Here is a 26,335-nt window from a genome sequence, read left to right as displayed (position 1 = left end):
TGGAGAGAAAGCAATATCTGTATATAGTAACTAAAGCTGAACAGCTCCTGCTTTGGACTGTGAAATATTGGTGAATGATAACATTTCCAGTAAAAGCTAAATATGGGAAAGCAAAATACTTAAGAGTTCAACATATAAATCCTCAAAAATGTATTTAGGTCATTAAAATGTATCTGGGGCATTAAATCCAACCACATTTATAAGTCTGGAGAACTGATACAATTACCTGCAACATCAATTCACAGTCATCTCTTCCAACAAAAATCATCTCTCGTGGCAGCCTATGGCGGGTGCCTCCACTGCTCACCAAAAACCAGGATGTTAAGCTCATTTTCTGCTTAGCTGATAAATCCTCACAAGACTACGTCATCCTAGAATGAGACAGAGAAAGAGGGAAATATATTTTACAGTTATTTTAACCTTCAGTTCTTGTGTCTGTTAGGAAAACATTTATAATGTACTGGGGTTCCTGTACTTTCCAACACTACAACTGGCCCAGGATTTCAAATTCTATATAAGTTGTAAGTACTGCTTCAAAACCATTTTTTCTTCAGAGATGGAAGGAAATGCATCTTCATGTCAACACACATGAGAGCTATTTTTCTATATCCTTCACACTGCACTGTCACTTTAAGCTCTCCAATGCAGATATAGCAAAAAGAGACATGAGCATATGATCACATACTGTATAGTAATGTACCTATGCATTCAACATGGTAAACAAATATATGAAGCAATCTTATGAGCTTTCTCACAACAAATTTGTAATTAAAAGAGCATGTCCTAACACATCAGAACACAACTTAATTTAACATACATTGTCCTTTCTCTGACTCCAGTGTATGATGTTAGTGCAAAAAAATAGAAATTATACAAACCTTTTAAACATTTGTAAGACTGATGTAACTATAGAAAAGTTCAGTAATTTACCTAAACAAACTATATCTAAACCACATATAAAATCCTACCTTAGAATCAACATACTAGAATTGAAAGATACAACAAATATTGTACAATACAGTACATGCATTTCTGGTTCACAGTTTATAGTCCATACTATGGAGACATTGTAAGGAGAAATTGTATAAAAGTGCTTACACATATGATGACATCTGAAGGTGCCAGTTATCCAACAAAGTACTGTCATGTTTGCCTAAGACTCCTAAGACATTGCACAGAGGTCTTGTTAAAAACAAATTTTTACCCTAGCCCTAAACAATTTGTAAAAAGCAGGACGACTGCATGTTTATTTCAGGGGACAGCAACACAAGTGTTAATCATGACCTAAACTGAATTGGAAATTCCAACTAGCACAGAGCCAAGGATTCAATTAAATTTATATAAAATGGTTGTACTTTTCATTCAGCAATTTAGACTCAGTAAACCTACTTTACCTAGGACTGGGTACTAAACTTAGGCCCACATATTTTGCCTGTCTGTGACTATGAGTAAACTCCCTAAAGTAAGTAAGCAAGTGCCAAATATTACTAGATATTTCTGTAGTCTTTGATACTGTTGACCACGGAATCTTTCTGGGATGGCTATCAATTTTGGGACTTGGGGACTCTGTTCTTTGGTGGTTTCAGTCCTTCCTCAAGGTACAATCTCAGATGGTAGAGCTGGGAGAGGCACTTTCTACCCTTAGGACTTCCATTATGCTGTCCTGCAGAGATCAGTCATCTTCCCAATCCTTTTTAATATCTACATGAAGCTGCTTGAAGTCATATGGAGATTTGGGATTTGTTGTCATCATTCAATACAGAGATTACAGACAGCTCTATCCCTTCTTCTCTTCATCAGCAGGTGATGCTGTGTCGGTAGATCCTTGAACCAATGCATTGGCTGGCATTGATAATGGACTGGATGAGGGCCCATAAACTGAAGCTGAATGCAGATAGGACAGAGATCCTATTGATGGTAGGGTCATCAGACCAGTTAGAAGGATGTTTACTTGGCCTAATGGGTTGTATTCTCCCAGAAGGATCAGGTTCAGAACATGGGGTAATCTTGAACCCAGCTTTCTGTGTGGAGGTGCAAATATCTGCTGTGGTCAAGAGTGTCTTTTATCAGCTTTAGTTGACTCCAGCTATGCCCCTACCTGAGTAAGAAATGAACAACAGCAGCAGGTCATGAATTGGTAAACTCCAAACTAGACTACTATAACACTTTCTACATAGGACTGCCCTTGAAGCCAGTATGGAAACTTCAGCAGGTCCAAAATGAGGTGGCCATACTGATTACACATGCCAGCAATATCAGCACATATCCCCAGACTTGACACGCTTTCATTAGCTCCCTGTTAGTTCCTGTGCCAATTTAAGATGCCGGTCATAACTCATAAAGTCCTTAATGTTTATGACCTTGATATTTGTCAGAATGTCTCTCCCACAAAATAGCTACCCATCCTCAAAGTCTTTGAAGTTAAGAATGACAACATCCAAGGAGGCCAAAAAAGCCAAAACTAGGAACCAAGCTATGGCTCCTTCCCTCTGAAATAAGCCTCTACAGAGGGACCAAGCACCATTCTTCCATGTTCTTAGTAAGCTAATTAAGCCCAAATTATATAAAGCTGCTTTTTACTAGTGTGAATATTATCCTGAGATGTTCCAATGGGTTTTCATTTTTTATATAAAAGTATCTTTAGTTAGCAACTGGGTTTATTGTATTTTATTATATTATTGTACTTATTATACAGTGTTTTTAGTGTATAATTTTATTCTATATTGTGAATCTCCCAGAGACTGTCAACAATAATGGCGTACTATAGAAATGGGAATAGGAAACAAAAACAAACAAACAAACAAACACAACATTATCAGCACAACCACAAACACTTAGCAAAAACAATGCAAATCACAATGAAAGGCAGATTTAACTACAGGCTTATTGCTTCAGGCCTATTTCCAAGCAAACATCCTAACATCCTCTACCACTCTAAATACCCATACATAACCAACAAAATGGTGGAGGTAACTTGTCAACTACAAATATACTTCTTGTTGTTATGTGCCATCAAGTTGGAACTGATTTATGGTGATCCTCCTTTTTCCCTTTGCCTTTACAAAAGGACAGAATAAAATAGGTTGAAAAAGCAAATAAGTATGTAAGAAATTATCCTAAAAGATGCAATATTATATGTCTTACACTTCTACAGATAGACTGGATATTAAAATAAGGGAAAGTTGAGAAAAATATTGCTTTTATCCTAAGACAAAAGAGGACATTCAAAAAGAAAGGAAACCACATTCCAGTGACAATGACTTTCAGAATACTATTGTAACCCAACTGGGAAATAGTCTCACTGAACGCAATGGGACTTCATCTCCACAAAGAGGCCTGCTGGCTTGCACTGTCAGTGTCATTAACAGTATCATTAAAGAAAACGAACAATCCACTTATCTGTTCCCTCTTAATTCAACAAATCTCCTTTCTAAAAATATAAATCCAAGTAACGTTTTATATACTAGGTCTGGTTTATTTTTAACTGAACCATAACTAGGTCAGAACTGTTTATTCCAATCACTAAACATATAGTCATGACTGATGGGAAAAAAGATTAAATTAAAATATCTAAAAGGGATTAAATATTTATTGTCTGTGACAATGATAGCAGGATTTAGGTAGCAGTTTAGGTAGAGATAAAAGCTTAGCAGCAAACACTAACTTTACATCTACGGCTAGAAAAAACCAATAAATTGGCAGAATTGTGGCAGATTTGCAACCTAGATACATACATTAAAACCTTAGAACACTATAAATCCAGAGTGCAAAAGCTGGTTGAACTAGAAACCCAGATAAGAAGTTCAGTCCTGCGCATATTTTCTCTTAGTTGTGTCTCATCAAATTCAATAGTATACTTGGGTTAGCCCCATTGTCCTAACAGTGGATGTCAATATGATTACAACTGTGAAAGTTTAACTGGAAAAAATGAGTCCATTTCAAATATTTTATAATAAGGAAAACGTTAGAAAAGTCAGTGTCGGCATTACGCCCCCCCCATCCCCAAAAATCAAGACAGTTGGCTTACATTCCCTTGATAGAAATATTAAAACAAAAACACAGATGGCGTTTTGCTGAATTTCAATATTAAATACTTAAAATTCAAGAATACATGAAAAAGAAATAAAGTACGATGAACCCCTGGTTCCGATGGAGCTCAACACTGCCATCTGGAGTGTCTGGGAATTTCTGAATCCCATCAAGTTGCCTGAACAAGTCTACATCTTACACTCTACCTCTCAAAATACATTAAAAATAAAGGCTATTTCCCAATACTGTTTCTTTTTAGAACTAGCCAGTCCTTTGGCATTTAAGTGGCAGAGTTGCAGAGCAGGTACACCTGACCTCTAAACAAATAACCACCCAATTAGTCCATTGATATCAAAAACTGAGCTTGTCCCTGGTGAACCAACAGTCTGTGTCTTCTAATTTACTGGCTTTGACTGATCTCAACCTAGGTTTTCCTAGCAACATTCATGAATATGACAGAGATGCTCCCTATCAAGCCTCTGCAGAAAATCAGCATATACCCAGTTTCTTGCAGAGATAATGTTCTGAAACGCCCAATTCTACTTAAACAGGTAACATGTAACTATAATCAATTTAGATTCATTCTAGTGATTTTAGTCATAATGAAGAAACTTGTTGTCTTTCTTCATTATCCTACAAAAACATTCCTTACATGATCAGAAACATTTTTGAAGGAGTTTCTCATGAAAAAAGTTATCAACATGCAAAACTGTATGTTCATTACATCACTTTCTATTTTTTGAAATACTAAGGTTTTCTTAAGCTCCGTATTTCTCCACTTTAGGATAGACTGTTCCCCAAACAAGGGCTCCTCAAATGTTGTTAGACTAAAAAACCCGGAATCCCTGATTACTGGCCATGCTACTATGCTGGGGTTCCTACAGCTTTGTCCCACAACGTTTAGGGACCAGAGGTTGGAAGGTACAGATTTAGGAAGTCCAGGGCACCTTACTTTCATTGTATTTTTAAAAATATTATAGATGTGGAATGAATGGAGGTATCTGTTGGAATACAGTTTAAAATCTACTAGTCCAATATGGTCATATGGCTGGGGATGATAAGAACTGTACTAGCACCTCCAGAGAGTATCAGTTTGGGGAAGAGTGATCTACATTATCAAAGCAAGGATCAGATTGTGCAGATAATTATTTTGGGAAATGGGAAATCTTTATTTCCAGACACAGAATACTGAGTAAACATTATACTTCACCAACTTGGGTCTTTTGTGACCATATAAAAAAAGAATGAATTATACTTTGCCTTGTATAAAAATGAAACTAGATTTTCCTAGTTTCACCTAGAGATTAGAAGATAAAATAGAGTGTTTCTGAACATTGTTATCCTTTTGATAACTACATTTTTAGCCCTGCTTTTTAGGAAACTCTTTCTTCTGAAAGAAAAGAATTAGCATTTCTCCTGAAACAAATGATGCAACAATGACAAAACTACCAATACAACAAGGAACTGGAATGTTGAATTATGTAGCCAAAAAAATGGGTGTAACCTGGATTTGAAAGATTTACAGATTCACTAGCTGCCAATATTCAAGTAAACTATTAGCGTTACAAACAACTTCCTAGCTTGAGACAATAAACTACAAAATGCAACTTTATGTAACACAGTTTTATTTTGCTTGGGTTAAGTCTGCAGTTATTTTATACCTCCCCCTTCTCCAACACATCCAATACAAAGCAAAAAAAAAAAAAAAGCAAAAAAGCAAAGCGTGCTGCTTATATACCGCCCCATAGCACTTCAAGCACTCTCTGGGCGGTTTACAAGTTAATTATGCAGGCTACACATTGCCCCCCCCCCCCAGCAAGCTGGGTACTCATTTTACCGACCTCGGAAGGATAGAAGGCTGAGTCAACCTTGAGCCAGCTACCTGGGATTGAACCCCAGGTCGTGAGCACAGTTTTGGCTGCACACATCCAATACAAAGCTGGGCTCTGTGTCAAACCTCCGATTCTGGAGTCTTTTGGTGCCGAAGAAGAGAATAACACCAAGTAACAGACCTTTTACTGTCTTTAGCTTGGGTTTCTAAGCAGGGAACAAACATTTTTTCTGTCATTGGCTGACGTGCATCATTTGTGGTCATTCGAATCCCTACCCATCTACAACTATTACAAATGTACACACAATCATGTGATGTAATAGGGAAAAGGATATTTCTCTATCTTACAAAAATCTTTTAATGTTACACACCTGACATATCAGACATGTAAGCAAAGTCATGGTAACTCCTAACTAATTGCAAAACAAAACAAAGCTCATTTGCCAAATGTTGATAGTAGTGGCAAGCTTCTGTTAGAATAAACAATCTTTTCCTCTTAAGGGTGCACTGCTTCTAAATATGGAATCAGTGTATTATATAGTGAGGCTCTTAAAAGCAGCTTCTAATTTAATGCCTAGTTTGGACATGCTAAGAGAAAAAAATCACTGCTTGCAGCTCCTGAGACAAAGGCCTCCTATAGCAGACCAAAATGTAGTGGGGCTAGCTCCTCCACTTCAAGCCCTCTGGGATTTTGGAGTATATCGACACCCAATGCAGACTGGAAGAATCTTCACCACTCAGCATTTTAATTTCAGAAAAACTTTTGTGGCTAATGATAATGTCTACCTTCTATGACATACAGTACATTACATGGCTGAATTTCAGCCAGTGTCTCTCTCCACTTTTATTCGCACAACAATTCACTATTGATGATTAGATAAATACCATCTAGTAAGTTTCACATCTGAATAAGTAACTCTCCCTGGTTCTTGTCTGACACCTACTAATGTATCCCCCAAAGATTCAGTGGAGGGGGAGAAGATGTGTGGGCTAAGGTGGAATGTCAGGTGGCAGGCACAGTACCAATGCTATTTGCTCCAGCATTGGTTTCACTTTAAGAATGTCTATTTTTATGGTGCTTAAGCAATAGTCATTGTCACTGAGAATTGCTTGTATTCTCGTTAAGAGATAACTATAACTACTGTTACAAGAACAGGTTTGCTAGGATCAAAAACAGATGCTAGTTCTTACAGTCCCATGACTGTAAGAAGGCAATTGTTAATTACTCTGAGTCCCTGAATGTCACAGCAGAAGCTCCTCTCATATCCAGGATTATGCAGATTAGCTTGCTTTGCTTGCTAATTGGTTGCCAGGATTTAGGCCCTGGATTTCTGTGAACTCAGATTACACAAATACGGAAAGAGTGCCTCAGATACCTCCATGCAACATTAATATGTTTTCAGCTATAATTATAGGCTATCTCTAACCTCTGTCTCTGGCTAGCAGGGTAAATCATCTTCATTTCTCCCCCGGCCACAAATGGCAGAAGCAAGGCAAGTTTCCCTCTAGCAGACTTTTCTTTCTCTTCCATCTACACAGTAGCATTTTTGTAATTTTTCTGCTGTCAAATAAGGACAGTAGATTGATCATTCAGTGGACTGGTACCAACCTTAATTTGTCATGAAAGGCTCCAACAAAATCCTACAAAACTGTTCCAGTATTGGATCTGAAACCAGTACAATAAGCTAGTTAGAAAATGTGGAACATTAAAGAAATGGGTTTATGAAGCAACTGTTATCAACTAAAGTAACGTGAAAAAGAAAATACACCCTATTCTATGGATTTATGTATCAGGGCATAATAAAAATCATCTAGTCCTTAGTAGGTCTGAAAATTAGGTAAATACAACTTCAGATGAACAACATGACATATTACAACATGTCATTATGTGTTTTACAAAAATAATGCCAACATGAAGAAGCCATGTATAAAAAACTAAGTACACCTTATGATTCATTAGCTTATAGAACCACCTTTAGCAGCAACAAATATTGATGCGATAACAAAGGCTTCCTCATTGGCTATTTAAGGACCTGCTATTTCATCCTTATTAAGAGCAGTTCAAAACTTCATCCATTCTGTTTAATATTCAAAAGCATACTTTCTAAAGGTCTTAGTTGAATGACTTCAAAGCAAAGGAAAAAATATACATGCGCTACTTATAAAGGTCTACGTGGGATTTAGAGATGGACAGAAGACCATAGGATAGTGTGCAAGCTCCCCCAATCATGCTGTTTAGTTCTTTGTACTCATATCCTTACACCCAATTTGACAGTACGTATGATGGCTACCAAATGAACTGTATTGAGACAGATAGAGAATACTGCTACAGCCAAACCGCTAAATATAAATCAGAGGTGGGAAACCTGTGGACTTCCAGAGGTTGATATCCAACCCCCATCAGTCCTGGCTCAACTGTGTTACCAGCAGAAAAGCAACATATGGTAGGATTACATACTCTCCTTACTGATAAGAACAGATACTACACTTGATCTTAGCCAAAAGGCCAAGAAGCAATATTCAACCTATTTATGAATGACCTAGCCCCCTTCCTAGCCAGTGTGGAGGGTCATCCACCAAAATTGGAAACGCATCGTGTCCCATTATTGCTTTATGCTGACGATGCTGTTATCATCTCATGCTCCCGTCCAGGTTTGAAATGTTTAATCAACGTAACTGTGGAATACCTGGACAAAAACAAAATGCAACTGAATTATAATAAATCCAAAATTTTGGTTTTCTCAAAGTCGTGGAAGCAACTTCAATGGGATCTGAATGGACACAAAATCGAACAGGTTAAAGCAGGGGTGTCAAACATGCGGCCCGGGGGCCATTTGCTGCCCCCCAGATGATAGTTTGTGGCCCTCGCCTTGCCTGCCCCCCCAAAGCGCCCACACATCCTCTGCTGTCAAGAGTTTAAAAAAAAGCCTTGCCTCGCTCGCCGGCTCTCTCCCAAGACAGCACCTCTTGCACCCTCCATCCAGAACTGCAGCATGCCAGCCGGCCCACCTGTCTGTTGGCTAAGGAACCTCCTGGGCAGCTTCCTCGGGCTCTTGCTCCGCTTGGCGGAAAATCTGATGCAGCCCAGCCTCACCCAGGCTCTGCCTCCAGCGGCCCCCAGGTAAATTGAGTTTAAAACCCATGGGTTTAAGAGTAAAAATATGTAGGCATCCTGTTCCATTATAAACATTCCTCGTCTCCCCATCACAAAATTGTTATAAATGTAGCTAGGTTCATTGGTTAGGCAATACTTCATTTCTATTATAATTCTGGCAATTGTTTTATTCCAGTGGCTTTACAGGTTTTTAAATCCTAAATTATGTCACAAATTGTGTATGGCATCCCAACCTGGTTAAATGCCATGGATAGGTCACTTGAATGGATACAGTCTCAATTCTTATGTAAAAATGCTAGGACTACCAAGTTGTGTTCCTTACTCCGTGCTTTGTCTAGAGACCGGATTTTCCTCTTTGGAAATGATGGCTTGGCTAAGATCATTTCAATTCTGGTTAAAACTTTTCTACAACTCTGACCCAGATAGTTTATTATATCAACTATTACTGGACTATAAACCTCCCTTTGGGTCTACAATGTTTCCCCGAAAATAAAACAGGGTCTTACATTAATTTTTGCTCAAAAAAAAACAAAAAACAAATTAGGGCTTATTTTCAGGGGATTTTTTTTTCATGTAAAACAATCTACATTTATTCAAATACAGTCATGTCATCTTCTGGTTGCTGCAAAATGCTGCACAATGGTGGAGGGCGGGGCTTTACTTAACTAGGGCTTATGAAAAATGAAAAATCATACTAGGGCTTATTTTCAGGTTAGGTCTTATTTTAGAAGAAACAGGGTACTGCCCTTTAAAAAAAAACCTGAAATGGATTGGCTTAGATAGTGACTACCTGGGTTCTCTAAATCAAGGGCAAGCCTTCCAAATGATCAAAAGAAGAAGTTTGGAGACTGAATTCCAGGAACTATGGAACATAGCAAATAAGACTTGCTCACCACTGTTTTCCCACATTCCATTTAAGATTGGAAAACCAGCTGCCTTCCTTTCTGTACTCAAGTGTCCACAAAAAAGTAGGGCATTCTCCCTAGCCAGATGCAATGTCATGCCTGCAGCCTTACTATATGGTAGGTTCAAAGAAATCCTGTACCTCAAAAGACATTGCTCATGCGAGCAGGGTGCATTGGAAACTCTTGCCCACCTGTTTCTGCACAGTCCACCCGAGCGATCATTCCAAATTTATGGCACCAGTCCTGTCAAAATTTGAGGGAAAATCTGATGTGGACAAAGTCCATTTTATGTTATCTGTGGAGGTGCCTGACATTCTGGAAAGAATTGCAGTTTTCATCAGCTCAATGGCGAAAAAATGAAGCTTTGCTCTCAGTTAAATGTCTTTGAAGGGTTTGGTCTTCTGCTTTCCTATCTCCTGGATTTTGTATGTGTGGGGCACTTAATGAACCAATTTGGTTATGTTTATTCTCTCTACGTCAATAAAGGTTTGTCTGTTTGTCTACTCTCCATACTACTATAAATATAACTATTAAAAGTATTATTAGAATATAACAAACATTAAAATATTACAAATATAATTATTAATGTTTATCATGTTCTAATTATACTTTTTATACTATAAAAAATTGAAACAAATTCCCTACCACATTTGAACAAGTTCTAGTTTGTAGATGATCTTCAGTGCCTTTCTCTTTTGCTCCCATTCTTTCTTCTCTCTCTCTCTCTCTCTCTCTCTCTCTCTCTCTCTGTTTGCACAAGTGAATTCACTCTTAGGTACTCCAATGGTATAAACTAATTAGGTAAAACAGATTACTTGATTACTTTCTAGTGCTTAATTTAAGCAATAATTTATATGCCAATTTAGGTATATTTATCAGGCTCTCACACTAGGAAAATTACAGGTATGCATGTCTGATCAGACTGTTATTTCAAGTATTTTACACTTGAAGGTTGAAACAAACCTCAGTATCTCTTACTCTCCCCATCACCTTATCAAGAATTATTATTATGTATTCAATAATCTGAAAAACATTCTGGAATGCAAAAGATACCATTTTAGCAACATGTCAATATCTTCTTTGTTTACTGCTAAGTCAATAAGATTAAGATTGTATTCTTAATTCTCTTTATCCACTTATATGCCTTTGCTTCTAAAGTTAATTAGATTACAGAGCAAAACAGCATACAATGGCACACCAGCAGTTCTTTAAATACCTAAGCAACATTTTTACCTATTTTCTATTTGGGTAGAATGGATTACATTCCATTTACCTTTGTACAATTAAACAATCTAATGCAAAGATTCTAGGACATCTGTTTCTTCTGCAGGAAATAAATGCAGTCATTCACATTTCTCATTAATACAAGAACAAGGTTTTGAATTTTAAAAGTTGATACTCTTTTCTTCCATTTCTTCCTTCTTGGGTAACATGCACTCACCTCAAACTGCCTGACACAGATTTTGTTCCTGGGAGACAATGTACATGGTGTAATTGTCACTGATTCCCCTGTGCTAACTTCTATGGGAGAATGGATGACCTCCAGATCCCGTACAGCTTTAGGACTTTGATTAAAAATTTGATTTAGGCAACAGAAATATTTTCCTGACTTCATCTAAGTAATTCTATTTTCACTGTTCTGATGCATTAACTTAAATTACAAATGTTTAATATACAGGTAAAGGTAAAGGTTCCCCTTGACATTTAGTCCAGTCGTGTATGGCTCTAGGGTGTGGTCTCACCCCCGTTTCCAAGTCGTAGAGCCAGTGTTTTGTCCATAGAAAGTTTCCGTGGTCACGTGGCCAGCGCGACTAGACACGGAACGTCGTTACCTTCCCACTGGGGTGGTACCTATTTATCTACTTGCATTTACACGCTTTTGAACTGCTAGGTTGGCAGGAGCTGGGACAAGCAACGGGCGCTCACTCCACTGCATGGATCCGATCTTACAACTGCTGGTCTTCCGACCTTGCAGCTTCTGCGGTTTAACCCACAGCGCCACCATGTCCCTTCTGTTTAATAAATACAGTACATGCATTCTAATACCATGACTACTTCTCAGTTTAGAGAAGTACTGTGTAAAGAAAGGTACACAGTGTGTAATATGGGACTTCTGCTGGTGAAACAATGATATAAAGAAGTAGTGAGCTCCCCTTCTCCACTGTACTCCCTCCCTCACATTTTAAAAATCTGGTCCTTCAGAACTGGGTTCTATGCAGGATTGGAGAGGGGAGGGAAACAGAAAGCATTGTGTTAGATTTCTGCCATACACTGCAAATTTAAGATAATATTCTGAATTTTATCCACTGCAATATGTCCTTAAACATTCACTGTTTCATAGCTTATGGATATTAACACAGATGCAATTCACTTCTTTCTAACTATTTAAAAATCAGTCACTGTATGCACAAGTTATTGGATACTAACTGTATCTTGAAAAGCTAAATCTTGGCATTTTTTCAAGGACAAGATTAAAGGAAGAGAAAGTAGTCCTGGGGCTTTATCATGTCCATCACTGACAGAACACTTGGAAGCAGAAAAAATCTCATCACATAACTTTTCTTCAGATTTTCCTTTTCAACCCTTTTACTTACTGATATTATTTTAATTGCTCTGATTTTTGTGATTTTAATCTGTTTTTCAGCTGTTTTAGATTTCTTAGCTTTCTTGAGTCCTTTTTCAGTGGAAAGATGGGATATAAATGTAGTGAGCAATAGTAACAAATTTTTCAAAAATGAAACAGCAAACATGGCAATAGTATCCAGTTCCCTAGTATATTTGTATCCATTCTTTAAAAGGCCAAGTAGGATCCATTTGCAAGTAGATATAATGTTTGTTTTCTAATATCTAGATGTTACTCTACTTCTCAAAACAACATTCAGCATTTCTAACAGGTGAGTATCCTATTACACAGTGCTACTGGTGTAGCAGCACTGTCACCACTAGAAGTGGCATACTACCACTCATTGAAAAGTTGACCTTATGCAATTTCATCTCATTGTGTATAATTTAAAATTGAAGCAGGGACTCATTTATATACTGGAACACATTACCCCATGTCAATTGAAACATGTTAAACCCTGTAACTCTGACAGAATACTAAGGTAAATTGAAATCAAGCTGAAGCTGTAAGAGGGCAATATTGTCCACAATATCTCAACCCTACATTGGTTTGGTGTGAAATGGGAAATATAAACAGCAACTATAAAATAGAACATATCAATCATATGCACCTCAGTAAATTGATGAGTGGAGCATTCTTGATGATGCTTCTTGGAAGGAAACAGATTGTGCAATACTGGCATAATACCTGCATACTTAAATAGAGTGCTTGTAACCCAGAAGTTGCAAGCTTCACTTAGTTGCCTCTTTACATATAGTCTGTTTCTTTAAAACTATAAATAACTACTGGTGTCTTTATGGCAGCTGTTTATTTACAACCATAGAAGCATAGGTGGTTTTAAGCAAGCAGTTTCCTAAAGAAAGAGTACTTTCCTTGAGGCTGAACCAGATACTACAGCAGGTCCAAAATGTGGTGGCCAGACTGGTGGCTAGTATGAACAAATTTGATCACATCACTCCAGTCCTGGCTCATATTGAATTGCCCATTGCGTTCTGAATCAAGTTTATATGTAAGTTTTTATGCTTACATATAAAGTCCTTAACGATTTGGGACCATGTTACTTGTTGGAGTGACTTTCCCCAGTGTCATTAGCCCAACCTACCAAATCCTCCCCGACTATGCTCCTTCACATTGCCATCCTAAGGGAGGCCTGTAAGTCATCCACAAGATGCATGGCCTTCTCTGTGATGGCACAGACCTTGTAGAATCAGCTTCTGGAGGAGCTATGCCTGGTTCCTTCCCTGTTGACATTCAGGAGTCAACTCAAAAAAATGGCTTTGGAGGGAGACCCTTCACACTTACCTTGGTTGTATGCCTCTAGCCTTACCATTATGGGAAAACCATCCCTCGTGCCATTTTGTTTTATGCTGTGGTTATTTTAAATTGTTTTTAATCTGTTATTGTTTTATTTATGTTTTTGTTATTTTGTAATTTTGGCTAAACAGAATAGTGCGCAGCGCTAAACTTAAATAAATAATCAATCAATAATTTGTGAGCTAACATGGGGGGTGTAATCTTAGAGCTTTCACTAATTTCAGTTAGAAAAGTTCTATGTGACAAAATTCTAATTGCACTGAAATGTTTCACTGAACATCTGCCATTATGAAATTCTGTATATCCAAATACACCATGCAACTGTATAATTCTGTACACTGGAGACAAGACTCAATGGAAAAGGCAATAAGGGTAAGAAAAGTGGAAGGTAGTGGGAAAAGAGAAAGACCACACAAAATGGATTGAGTTTAGTTTACAAAATCTGAGCAGGACTGTTGAATTCATAGGACTGACTATGTCAGAGACAACTTGACAGCACATAACACCAACACTAACATTCTAAAGTCCTGAGAGAGAAAAAGAAAGATCCTTTGATTATGTTCTTATTGGTGTCAGATGATGCAAAACCATAGCAATAGACCATTCAGATATCCAAAATATGTAACATAATATGAAGCAAGAAGAATTTGCAGATGACATAAAGCTGGATGGAATAGCTAATACCCTGGAAGATAGGAACAAAATTCAAAAAGTTCTTGATAGACTGGAGCACTGTGCTGAAAACAAAAGAATGAAATTTAACAGGGATAAGTGCAAAGTTCCACACCTTGGGGGGGGGGGGAAGAAACTGACACAAATGTACAGTTACAGGATGGGGAATACTTGGCTCGGTAATACTATGAGAGAGATCTTGGAATTATATGAGCCAACAGTGCAATCTGGCTGCAAAAATGGCAAATGCAATTTTAGGATGCATTAGCAGAAGTATAGTCTCGGTGAGGTACTACTCTCCCTCTATTCAGCAAGGTTAAGCCTCATCTAGAGTACTTTTCAAGTACTTGAAAGGTAGTTATATAAATGAGGGGCAGGATTTGCTCTTGATCATCCCCGGGTTCAGGACATAATGGTCTCAAGCTATAGGAAGTTAGATTTATTCTGCATACAGTATCAGGAAAAAAACATCTTAAATGTTAGCGCAGTATGACAACCAACTACCTGAGGAGGTGATGAACGCTCCAATGCTGGAGGCATTTAAGAGAAAATTGGACAACCATCTTTCAGCTCTGTTTTGATTTGAATTCCTGCACTGAGCAGGTGTTTGGCCTTATAGACCCCTTCCAACTCAGTTATACTACGATTCTAGTCTATGAACAGCAACAGCACTTTGCTGTCATGGTAAACAGACAGAAAGGAAAATCAATCTTCAGTTGTTGATCCCTAATTTGTGAATTACTGGAACTTGGAAGCACTAACAATATTAAATTGAGTAAGTTATTTACTTCAGGAATATAGTTAAGATTCCTATTATTTATGGTATCAGTGACAATTTTAAGATATAATAAATCAACTTTATGTCCAAAAATACCTGTCTTAATACTTCTGATGCAAGCTGCATGCAGGAAAACATGCACATATTTACAACAACATACTCTGCAGAATTAGAATACACAACAATCCTTTCTCTATAATTCAAGTTCAGAAATTGGGGATTGCTTCTCCTATATAGGGAGGCTATTCACTAAAGAAATAATGGCTCCATTATGCTCACTATGACAACTGACTTTTTAATTTCTGTGATGTATGCAAGAGGAGGAGCTCTTACATTCACTCCCACTTTTGGGGGAAGGGCTGGGGTATTCCTACAGTTGTGATGCTCAATACAGTAGGGAGAATAACCTCATTTTTTCTTCCTCTCTATCCCCAAAAGTAAGGGTGTGATCTGACAGGGAAATAGCTCATATTTTGAACCTCTTGTTTAAAACCAGAATAAATAAAATATGGCTACTGAAAGAGAATTAAACCAAAACAGTGGTAAAATATCATTTATTTTTTAAAAATAAAGAACTGTACCTTTCAACTGCTATCAGAAGATCTGTAACATGGAGACCAACCTAACTTAATGAGGGACAAATCTCCATTGAATGGGAATATAGAATAGTGAGACTATTATGCTTAGAAACAACTAGCAAGTGAAGCTGTTATACCAAGAAACTTGTGTTCTCCGTGTAACCAATCCAAGTCAACAGCAGGTATGCAGCATCCTGGACAAAATGCAGAAGCTGAACACTTTCCCAAAGCAGTTCCACACAGATCACATTACAGTAATACAAACAGGATGCAAGTAAAGCAAGCATTATTATAGCCAACTCAGCACCTTCGGGAACTGATGCAGCCGGCACCTGAGGTATAATGACAGAATTGTATATCCAGCCATTGTCAAAAGCTAGGCACAGAGGATCAGGGTTGAATCCAGAAATGCACCCAGATGCAAAAATGAGTCTGTAGAAATAACATTCATTACATGTTGAATCCCTATTCTTTGCTCTCATCCAGTCCATTACTGATATCAGACACTGGCTAAGAACGATGACAATTTCTTTAGATTTGGACTGAAAGGAGAAATACAGTTGGGTATCATCAGCACACCTCTGGCATCAAACTCCTAAACCCTGGATAATTACTCATAGAGAGACAATTTTGAGGCACTGCATAGGCAAAAGCTGCAGTGCTGGACAAGAACACTTCAACATCACATTTATTTATTTATTTATTTATTTATTTATTTATTTATTTATTTATTTATTTATTTATTTATTTATTTATTTATATGCTGCCCATCTAGACATAGTCTACTCTGGGCGGCTCACAATTTAGAAGACATGACAAAAATAATATGTATTATGTTTACTGCAAAAGGCTTTTTATCGAATCCAGGAATTAAAAAATAAACAGACACACAGAGATCCAAGTAGTATCATGCTCTACCAGTCTTGAGTCATCCACTGAGTTCCTTTGACATGTACTAGGCTCTCATTTCATGCCTTATAATTATCTGAGATTGGCAATGTTTCAATTCCCAACTTATAAATATCAATCACTCTCAAAGCCAAACATCACTGATTTTCCATCTAATGGAGAAAAGCCTTATTTAGCCTACTGATAACCAGCCGTTTTTGGAAAGTTCCAGATACTTATTACAACCCAACCCTATGGATAGTTATTTATCCAGAGGTATGTATAAGAGGATTTTCACTTCAGATAAGCATGAAGCCATAGTAACCTTGACAGATATATTTGCCTCTATACCAAGACCATAAGAAAATTCTAAGCAGATTTAATTCCATAGTACATAAGGCATGTGGGTAACACTGCATGCAGGTTACTGATAACACTCCTCGACTAAGTAACAAAAGCAATATTTGTAAGACACCTTGAAGACTAAAACATTTCATTTGGCATAAAGTGCCCTGCTGTCCTGCACTATAAGCTTATTTCTAACCAAGTGTTAAGCTTTACTCTTTGTTTCTCCTAAAGATAAAAGAGCTTTGATAACCTACATTTAACCCTATTAAAAACAGTAACTTTCCTGTCCTTAAATACAGATCAACTGGAATGGACTATTAAAGTTCATGTAACTATAGCTAGGACTGCATTAGAAATCTGCTCTTTGTAAATACTGATGTTATAAAAAAAACTGGTTGAAATCCAGTTAAGTAGCAACTAGAGTAGACTGATGGAATAAGCATGAATTCAGTGAATCAACTCCTCTGTAAGTTCCACTCATTCAACTGGCCTATTCTATTTTTGACTTACTACTTCATTTTACCCACTGTGTTTCACTCCATCTCTTCCACTCTGCTAATGATATACTATATCGGGAATGGAGTGACTAGAGGGATCATGCTACAATGTTTACTTTTGGAGATATAGTTTTGATGATAATATTGTGCTTTAAAACTAATATTTTGAGGTTGTTGTGGTTTTGAGGACATCCCTGTTTCTTAAAACACACAGACATCAATATTAAAACAAAGTCTGTTTTCATTTTTGAACTTGTAGATTTTTAAAAATTTCTGTATAATTATAGAAAACAAGCACTCAACCAGAACAAAACACTGTGGACTCACCAACTTCTCACTAGTTGGATCTGTAAGGAAAGCACACCAACTCACAAAGGAATGGGAGTTGTCATTGAAGCCTTTCTTAAAGAAATCCTGAATACTACACAGTGTTCCAGTGGGTGTACTGCTCCAAGTATTCCTAGAGGAAATATTCTCAGACCAGACATATTCCAGCAAAACCTAGTCTACCTGAAGGAGGGAGAATTAACAAAATACAGTTTCCACCCCACAACTACTCAAAATTCTACATTTGATATAAGATTTCAGAAGGTAGGAGTAGCGAGAGGTAGAACTGCATCATCAGTGATAAAACAATGGTGATTTTAAAAGTTGCAAAAATTAAAACAACAAAAAACCGAAAAATGTTACCACTAACAGTTTCCATGAAGTAGTTAATATGAAAATCTGTTATCAACCATAACTACACTGACTAGTGACATAAGAACCACTGCACAAGAAGGGCTATATTTAGAAGCAAATCAGTCTCATTTTAGGAAGTAGGTACTATACACACTGGTTCAAAAACCATTCCCACTTAAAAATGAAAATGGCTATTCAAAATGCCCTTTCTTCAGCTCAATTAATGAAAGCAGTTTAATAGTCAAGCACTGCTCCTTGATTTTTGTCAGCCATAAGCTGTAAACAAGTAATTATGTCTCAGACTACTCAAACTACCAATCACAAACTTAAATGATGAATTGCTTGTAGCAATAGATGCATAACAGCTGTTAGTAGAAATAGCAACACTTTAATAAGGTTGTGCTTTTTCTTCCACGTGGACCACTGTACTTTAAATGCATTGCAACACCAACTTCTCCTTCTCCTCTCATATAATCTTATTAATGAATGCAATTCACTTCCTCAACTATCCTTTTGCTTGCATAGTTGTAAAAAAACACAACCAAATATACATATACCCAGCAATTTTAAGAACCTGTACATATTAGCCCAAATAAAATGCTTGTTTTGTTCTTACCAGATCAGAAAAAATGGCCTCACAATGTTGAAGATGGGATGCCTGCTTAGTCACTCTTTTTAAACAGCTCAAAGACATATCGCACTAGATTTTGTCATATACAATGTAGCTGACAGCATCTATGTAAAACTTGTTTAAAGCTAACAAGTTAACTCAGGCACTCTACTTTCTTAACATAATGTACAGCTCCTTATATACTATTTTCATTTTTTATACAGCTAGTACCATTTAATGCATTTAACAATTTCCAGATGAGAGTCAAAGGCAGCATCATGCCCAGTGCCAGAGACTTGTTGAACTGACTTTCAAAGGTACCCAACCACTTTCGAACAGAAACCCTCCTCTTCCCTTCCCCCATCTCCAGCATCCGGTTCCAAGCAATGAGTGGATGAGATCACAAAAGAAAGCTCATCTCTAGAGCTGTCATATGGTTCTCAGAAGAGTCAGCTTCCTCTTTTACAATATGCTGGATCTTTTAAAATCGCTCCAAGATTTTACTATCCTTACTGCCAACACATTTCACTTCCGAGAAAGCTACTATGACTGGGCATATATAATTTGCAGAAAATGAACAATTTGCAATGCCTCCTTCTACAAAGGCCTTTATTTCCGTTTTATGTGCACTTTTTGAGAAGCCATATGCATTTCCCCAGGATCCTTTTTAGAAATGGTAACGAATATACAGACACTGATGCTACTGGGCTTGTTTCTGACATGAACGAAAATTAGAAGTAACATCAGCTCAATTAAAAAATAAAATCAACAGCAGGATTCAAAAAAAATCCCTCCTATTTAAAAAAATGGGGACAACCTGAAGACTTGGGCTACTTATTCCAGGCTGCAAGGCAGATTATTTGTAACAAAACACATACACGCCCTTCAATTTGCGGAAGATTAAAAGAAAAACGCACACCCCTACAAGGCACATAACACTGATCGGAAGGAAGTGGACAAAGAAGAATCCACACTGTTGCAAAGGGGAGCGCGAAAGATCCAGAATGGCATGCACAAAGGCAAGAAACGGGCCCCCAAAGCAGCTCAAGCGGTGTGTGTGTGTGTGTGTGTGTGTTTAATTTAAGAGAGGCGGATGGACACTGGCGGGGGCTGAAGCCGGGACCATGAACTCAGCAAAAGAGGGAGCGCCCGAGGGGAAGGTTCGTTATCTTGGAAGGGAGGAGAAGGAGTGGACGGTGAGGGTGGGAGGGGAGGAAACGGAGATTTTAGCAGCTCCATCTGTATCCAATCTGGGCCATCTCTGCCCCCCACCCACCCCCGCCTCATATTCGTGCAGCAGGAGCAGCCGCCTCGGTTCAATCCCAGAGGGACAGGACCGGGAGAAAACCCGAGGAGCCGCCGCCGCCGCCGCCGCGGTGACAGAAGCGCCGGAGAAAAGGAAAACAGCGCTGCCAATCGTCGTCGGCACACCGACCGCGCCACGAATAACGGCGAGGAGGATGAGACTCTCGCCGATCGGGCGCCCCTGAGCCGAGCCTTTCCCCGCTGGAGGACGGGGAGATGGGTCTGAGGGAGGGGAATAATTCCCCCGCTCGCGAATAATACGAAGTCTCCTTTGCACGGCTTCCTCCTTCCCTGGCCCCTTTGGGTGGGTGGGGGGAGAAGACACCACCCCACGGGGGCCACACAGAGACCCACAGCATCACTCACCCCACCTCCTGTGACCCGGCTCACTGCCCCACCATCTTCTCCGCAGCGAGGGCGGCGAAAAGGGGTCGTTAGGCGGGCAGGAAGGCCGTTCACGACCTCCCCCCCCCCTCCGTCTCTTTTGCGTCCCGCAGGCACCACGAACCGCTCGAACGTTATTCCCAGATATAGCGGCTAACGGCGCGGCACAAGGAGCAACGACTGCGCAGGCGCCGCTCCAGGGCAGGCAGGCAGAGAGAGAGAGAGAGAGAGAGAGGAGGAGGATGGGGGGAGGGGAAATGAAAAGAATGGATTTGCGAGCGTTCGGAAAGCGCTTAATGCGCACGCGCGCGGCCGAACAAGCCGGCTGCTAGTACGCAAGCGTTATATTCAACCTAATGAGAAACAGATACATATTAATATATACAGTATTATAAATTCTTCACACAACTGAAAATACATTTAGCGAATTTGTTGGGCATCCCACGGAGGTGAACATTTAGTTGCCTCTCGAGAAAGACTGTTGGCTCGTCTTTCTGAATCCTGCAGTGGTTTGGAGCAGCTAGCTAATAGAAAAGCATTCGACTGAAGCAACTTGTCTGGTGCCTCAGGTCAAAATACAAAAATTGGCTAAAACGTTCCCCTCCCCCCCCCCCACTCCAGCGACACTGATGTGCTTTTTACGTTTACGTCGCCGTGGCCCGGAGTTACTACAAATCACAGAAAGAAGTGCGGCATACAGTCAATAGGAATGCGCCGGCGGGCTAGCGCGTTGCATGCCGGGAAACAGAGGAAGCTTTCTTCCCCCAACGTTCACAGCTGCGCGAGGCGAGGGTTGCCCCGCCCACCACCCGTTGGGGAGGGGAGCCTGTTCCCCCCCCCCCAACGCCGGGTACGTTGTTCATCCCGCTGTTCATCTAAGCGGGACCTTGAAGAGAAAAGACGGGGGGGGGGAACCGTTTTTGGTTGCCAGGCAACAAGCATTCTCGGAAGAGGCGTCGGAAGTTCAGTCTGCGCCCCATCCTGATGACTGTAGACGCATCCCATTCCCTTTAACTCTTCCCATCCCGCCTTAGGAGCAGCCGTGGAGACTTTGCTGGGCGGCGGAGAGAACGAGAGCGCCCGCGCCACTGGAAGAAACAGGGGACGTTTTCCCCTCACGGGCTTTCCAATGCAGGCATCCCCAGAGCCGGCGGGGACCGCGGAAAGAGTCGCGGCGTACAGCCCCAGATCCCCCTGGAGCGGGTTGCCACGCCCATTGAGCCCCCGGGGGGAGGCTGGAGGAGAGGCGGACTTGGAGGAGTCCCTGGAGCGTTATCACCAAAGCTTACGAGGTGAGGGAGAAGGAGAGAGCGAGCGAGTAGAAAAGACGGGGGGGGGGGACGGCGGGCTTGGGGGGGGGACGGCGGGCTTGGGGGGGGGGGAAGGACAGTTTTCTGCTCGCGGCAGGCCCTTCGCTCCCAGTCAGTCTGGAGCTCGGTCCACCCCGCGGCCAGCGCCGACAGCGTTGCACTTGTGTGTGGGAAACGGCCCTAGGTAAAGCTGGGGCGGTTTTCGGGACTGGCTGGTGTGAAGCGGGGATGGGGGGGGGAGAGAGAGAAGGGCGGCAAGTTCGGGGGGAAGGCAGAAGCGCTCGTCAAGGAGCAGATTTTTGGGACCCGTTCCGGTTGCCGAGCGTCCGGTGTGTTGTTTGTAGCTTTCCGCGTTTCTTCCTCGAGCATCAGCGCTGTGTTTTGTTGATTATCCGAGGAGTGCTGAAGTGAGGGGAACTTGGTTTGCCAAGCGGCTTCCTGATTTCCTGAAGTACAGCAGAAGTCTTGTGTCACCTTGAAGACTGACGCGTTTTGTTGGACATACGCTTTTGTGAGCTGCAGTCTGCTTTGGTGTCATCTGGCTACTATTTATCTGCAGAAGAGGGGGTGGCAATGGGAGTGCAAAGGTGCCAGGATACAGTGTGTTGCTTCTTCAGAGGTTAAGTACTGTATATATATTTTCAGATGCCACTCTTAGAGGGCTCCCTTACCAGTTAAACTCTTTCCCTTAAATTTTCATTAGACAAAAGATCATTTAACACTATATATTAGTCCCCCGAACTACACTGAGATGTGGTCACTGAAGAAGGCTGTTAAGATCATAGCTTGCTGGTATCTTTTGCATTTCCAGTGGTATTTCTCCATAGTCTCCCCTCCCACACATGTTTTGAATATATTTGCCCATTGAAGCTACATTCCTTGCATCTGAAGAAGTGGGCAGCAATCCATGAAAATCTGTGTGAAATAAAACAGGTTAGTAAAAAGTGCCTCCAGATTCTTTGTTATTTGTGCTGTAGCAGACTAACATGGCTACTCTCTACCACCATCCCTTTATAGTTTTCCAGTGTTTATGAGGCTCTACTGCCTTCTATTAACAGTGTTTCAGATCCAACCGCTCTAGGCACTCATGTGTGAAACTAGTTTTCTGGACTCATTGCAGTCTGATTTCAGGCCTTGTTTTGGAGAGATGACTTTGGATGTCCTGATGTTCCAGGAGGTATATTCTGGTACTGTACAAGAAGTTGGGGGGGATGTGACCTGACCTGCCAATTCTACTGGATCTCTCCTTTTGATATACTGTATAATATCTACCAGAACGCACTCTTTATTTCAAGGGTCACCTTGTTAATTCTTCAGCAGAAAAAGGCTTGTATCCTCTGAGGTTAGGTAATTGTTACTTGAGGGGAGGTTTTGGCACTGCCCTTCATAGAAAAGCTCACCGGATACCAAAACTGAGGCCTATTTGGCATCATATGCACTTTCTTTTAAATTTTCAAGGCTTTCAAAAGTAATTTTAACAGATTTCAGTATTGGTTATTGTGGGGTTTTTTTTGGGGGGGGGCTCTTTGGCCATGTTCTGAAGGTTGTTCTTCCTAACGTTTCACCAGTCTCTGTGGCCGGCATCTTCAGAGGACAGCACTCTGTCCTCTGAAGATGCCGGCCACAGAGACTGGTGAAACGTTAGGAAGAACAACCTTCAGAACACGGCCAAAGAGCCCGAAAAACCCACAACAACCATTAGATCCCAGCAGTGAAAGCCTTTGCGAATACAAGTTTCAGTATTGTTTATGTAGATGTGTTATTCTTGTACTTTTCATGGAGCCACTTCTTGACTGTTAGAGCAGTACAACAATAGAATCAATTACTTTGGGAGGTGATGAGTACTCCAGTGCTGGAGGCATTAAGGACAAAATTGGAGAATCGTCTTTCAGATCTACTTTGATTTGGATTCCTGCATGGCGCGGGGTCTTGAACTCAATGGCCTTATAGACCCCTTCCAACACTATGATTTTATGAGCTCTCCCCGTGAAGCGTTACAGATAAATATTACGTTTGTTCTTTTTTATACACAAAACTCAATAACCTCTGTCTTTTACCATTTAATATTAACTCCTAGCCCTGCTCTCTGGGTAGATACTTTTCATATCTCACTTTGTAGCCCAACTTTGGAAGAAGGGAAAAAAGTAAATTTGCTTGCTATGCAGATGCTGCCCCCACCGACTTCAAACAGGTGAAAATATAAGCAAAAAATGTTCCCTACTCACCACTACGAAAAGTTTCCCTGGGAGAGACTTTTCATACACTGTTTGAGAACAACTTTGTTAGTTAGTGGACATTTTTTACATTTAAGTGTTTCATTTTTTAAACAGTTTTATTAAGATGTAGACTTAGTCAAAATATAAGGCTAAGTCCAATAGTTAGTCCCAACTGGAGTAGTTCCTTGAATGAATGAGATTTGTTAAGTCAGCACTTATGTAAGTCCCACTGAATAAATAGGGCCTGTTCACACTGGTCATTTTGGGTGTGTGGTGGATCAGGCTATAATGGTTCTCTTGATAGTTGAGGGGGGGTGATGGGCCATTTGGCATGCTTTTCCCATCCAAACAGCAAACAATCCCTTGTAGCCAAATAAGCTGTCAATTAAACACCTTCCGTTATTGTCTCCCTTCACCCCTCTGTGATTTCCTTCTCTTGTTCTCCCCCCACTTTGTCTCACCTTTGAAATCTGCAGCCAAGATGACAGAGGCTTCTCTCTTGGAGCTAAATAATGTGCATGCCAAAAAGAAGACATATCCTACTGCTGGACCAGAAAGGGAGTGACAGCTCTTAAAGGGGAAAGATGAATCATTCTAAGTAGAAAAATTAGTGGATAAGGTCTTTTTTAAAAATTCAAACCATGTCATCAGCAAACTGTATACAATGGTACCTTGACTTACAAACTTAATCTGTTCCAGAAGATGGTTGTAACTTGAATTGGTTGTAAGTTGAAGCACCGTTTCCCATAGGAATGCATTGAAACCCCATTAATCCATTCCAGCTGGAAAAAAATCACCAAGAAGAAAAAAAGGAAAGAAAAAGGAAACACTGCAAGCCCCATTGGAACGTGTTGGGGCCGGGAAAAAAATCACCAAAAACCCCCACAAAGCAACACAGGAAACCCCATCAGAACACTCTGGGGCTTTAAAAAAAATCGCAAAAAAACACAACACCACAGCACGCCCCATTGGAATGCACTGGGACCGGGGGGGGGGGGAGAGAAACCACACCAAAAAGCAAAAAAAAAAAAAAAATCACAGCAAAGAAATATAACCCTCATAGCCCAAACCCACCCTGCAAAACTCTATACTCACTCAGAACAGGCATTTTAAAAAGCAGAAAGCAGCACCAGTCAGTCCAAAGCCTCCTCTGACGCACACTCTCTAACCGTTAGGACGAAAGAGCTACAAAGAAGCAGCCTCTTCGCCGACCAAGAGTTAGTAATTTAAATTTCTTGCCTTTTTCTCCACCTTTTTTCTGATTGTAATTCAAAGCTCCGGTCTCAAGTCAAAGCAAAATTGTGTGGCTGGAACTGGTCGTAACTCGAATTGGTCGTAAGTTGGGACATTTGTACGTCGAGGCACCACTGTACCATATCTATATGCCAGTGTGGACAGGTGTAGATGTACTCAATAAGAACTAAGAACAGGGTTTAGTTTAGACCCTGTTAGGATTGTGTGGATTCAACTGATAACACTGTCTTATCATCTCTATTGTAATCTATTTATAGGAACACTGTCAATTCTGTTATTGTAATCAAAATACTGTAAGCATGTGTAAAACATACATTATTTGATGTACACTACATTTTAATGAGATCATAGAAAGTGATAAACATATTAAATAGAGATGAACATGAATCTGGATCATTAGTTACTGCTGGATCATTGTACTAGCAGTTCCTTCCCCAGTCCACCAGCTGGATTCCCCCATTCATCAGCTGGCGTGTACTCTGCTTCTCCTTCTCTTTGGTTATTTTTGCCAGTCATGGCAGTACCGACTAACCTTCTCTGCCTCCTCTAGCAGCTGCCCACTCAGATGGGGAGGCGGGGCAGAGATTACTGCAGCACTGCTTTTGAGTGTGCAGCTGCTGGAGGCAGCAGAGAAGGGAAGTCCATGCTCCTGCCATGACTGGTGAAGCAACTAAATAGGAGGAAAAATGGCGCTTGGGTTGGCTGGTGAGTGGGGAAATATGGGAGGGGCAGAACCATGCAACATCTGTGGTGCCAGTACGATGGACCAGTACAATCCAATGATCCAGATTCGTGCCCATCTAATATTGACAAATATCGCCCATGCAAGACTTGTTTGGTATTCTTCTTACATGTGTGTACTGTTTTCAGTCCAGTCTTACTGGTGTAGCCAGTTAACTAAACTTGTGTTGATGATAAATTTTACAATTTTTTCCTCTTTTCAGTATTATTCCTTTGTCTTATACTATATCTCTCAGAGAAGACACACTTTATAAAG

General features: G+C 40.1%; 2 protein-coding genes and 1 pseudogene across 30 annotated transcripts in view; 1 reads left to right on the top strand and 2 right to left on the bottom strand.

Annotated features, from left to right (window-relative positions):
- Nucleotides 1-20,770, bottom strand: part of CEP170 (centrosomal protein 170) — a 106,947-nt gene extending 86,177 nt beyond the window's left edge. For 12 of the 21 annotated variants that reach the window (XM_072993075.2, XM_078383098.1, XM_072993085.2 and 9 more), the window contains exons 1-2: nt 20,541-20,769; nt 227-371 (exon numbers count right to left, since the gene is read on the bottom strand). In XM_072993075.2, the coding sequence (XP_072849176.2) occupies nt 227-331 (105 nt within the window). In that variant the 5' untranslated portion in view covers nt 332-371; nt 20,541-20,769. Of the gene's footprint in view, nt 1-226; nt 372-7,287; nt 8,645-20,540 lie in introns of those variants that run through there. The other 9 variants (XM_078383099.1, XM_078383101.1, XM_078383103.1 and 6 more) reach the window with 3 other exon arrangements.
- On the bottom strand, nt 8,213-8,378 carry LOC140703587 (U2 spliceosomal RNA; annotated as a pseudogene).
- A 591-nt stretch (nt 20,771-21,361) lies between the features above and the next one.
- Nucleotides 21,362-26,335, top strand: part of SDCCAG8 (SHH signaling and ciliogenesis regulator SDCCAG8) — a 173,101-nt gene continuing 168,127 nt past the window's right edge. For 2 of the 9 annotated variants that reach the window (XR_013540465.1, XM_072993158.2), the window contains exon 1: nt 21,382-21,850. Coding sequence is in view for 4 of the 9 variants with exons in the window: in XM_072993158.2 (XP_072849259.2) it covers nt 21,688-21,850 (163 nt within the window). In the remaining 5 variants the exon portion in view is untranslated. Of the gene's footprint in view, nt 21,851-22,132; nt 22,802-26,335 lie in introns of those variants that run through there. The other 7 variants (XM_072993154.2, XM_078383107.1, XR_013540464.1 and 4 more) reach the window with 7 other exon arrangements.

Source organism: Pogona vitticeps, chromosome 1 (assembly GCF_051106095.1).
Source record: "Pogona vitticeps strain Pit_001003342236 chromosome 1, PviZW2.1, whole genome shotgun sequence".
Taxonomy (NCBI): domain Eukaryota; kingdom Metazoa; phylum Chordata; class Lepidosauria; order Squamata; family Agamidae; genus Pogona; species Pogona vitticeps.
The sequence above is the reverse complement of the archived record's forward strand: the minus strand, read 5'-3'. Positions and strand labels throughout refer to the sequence as shown.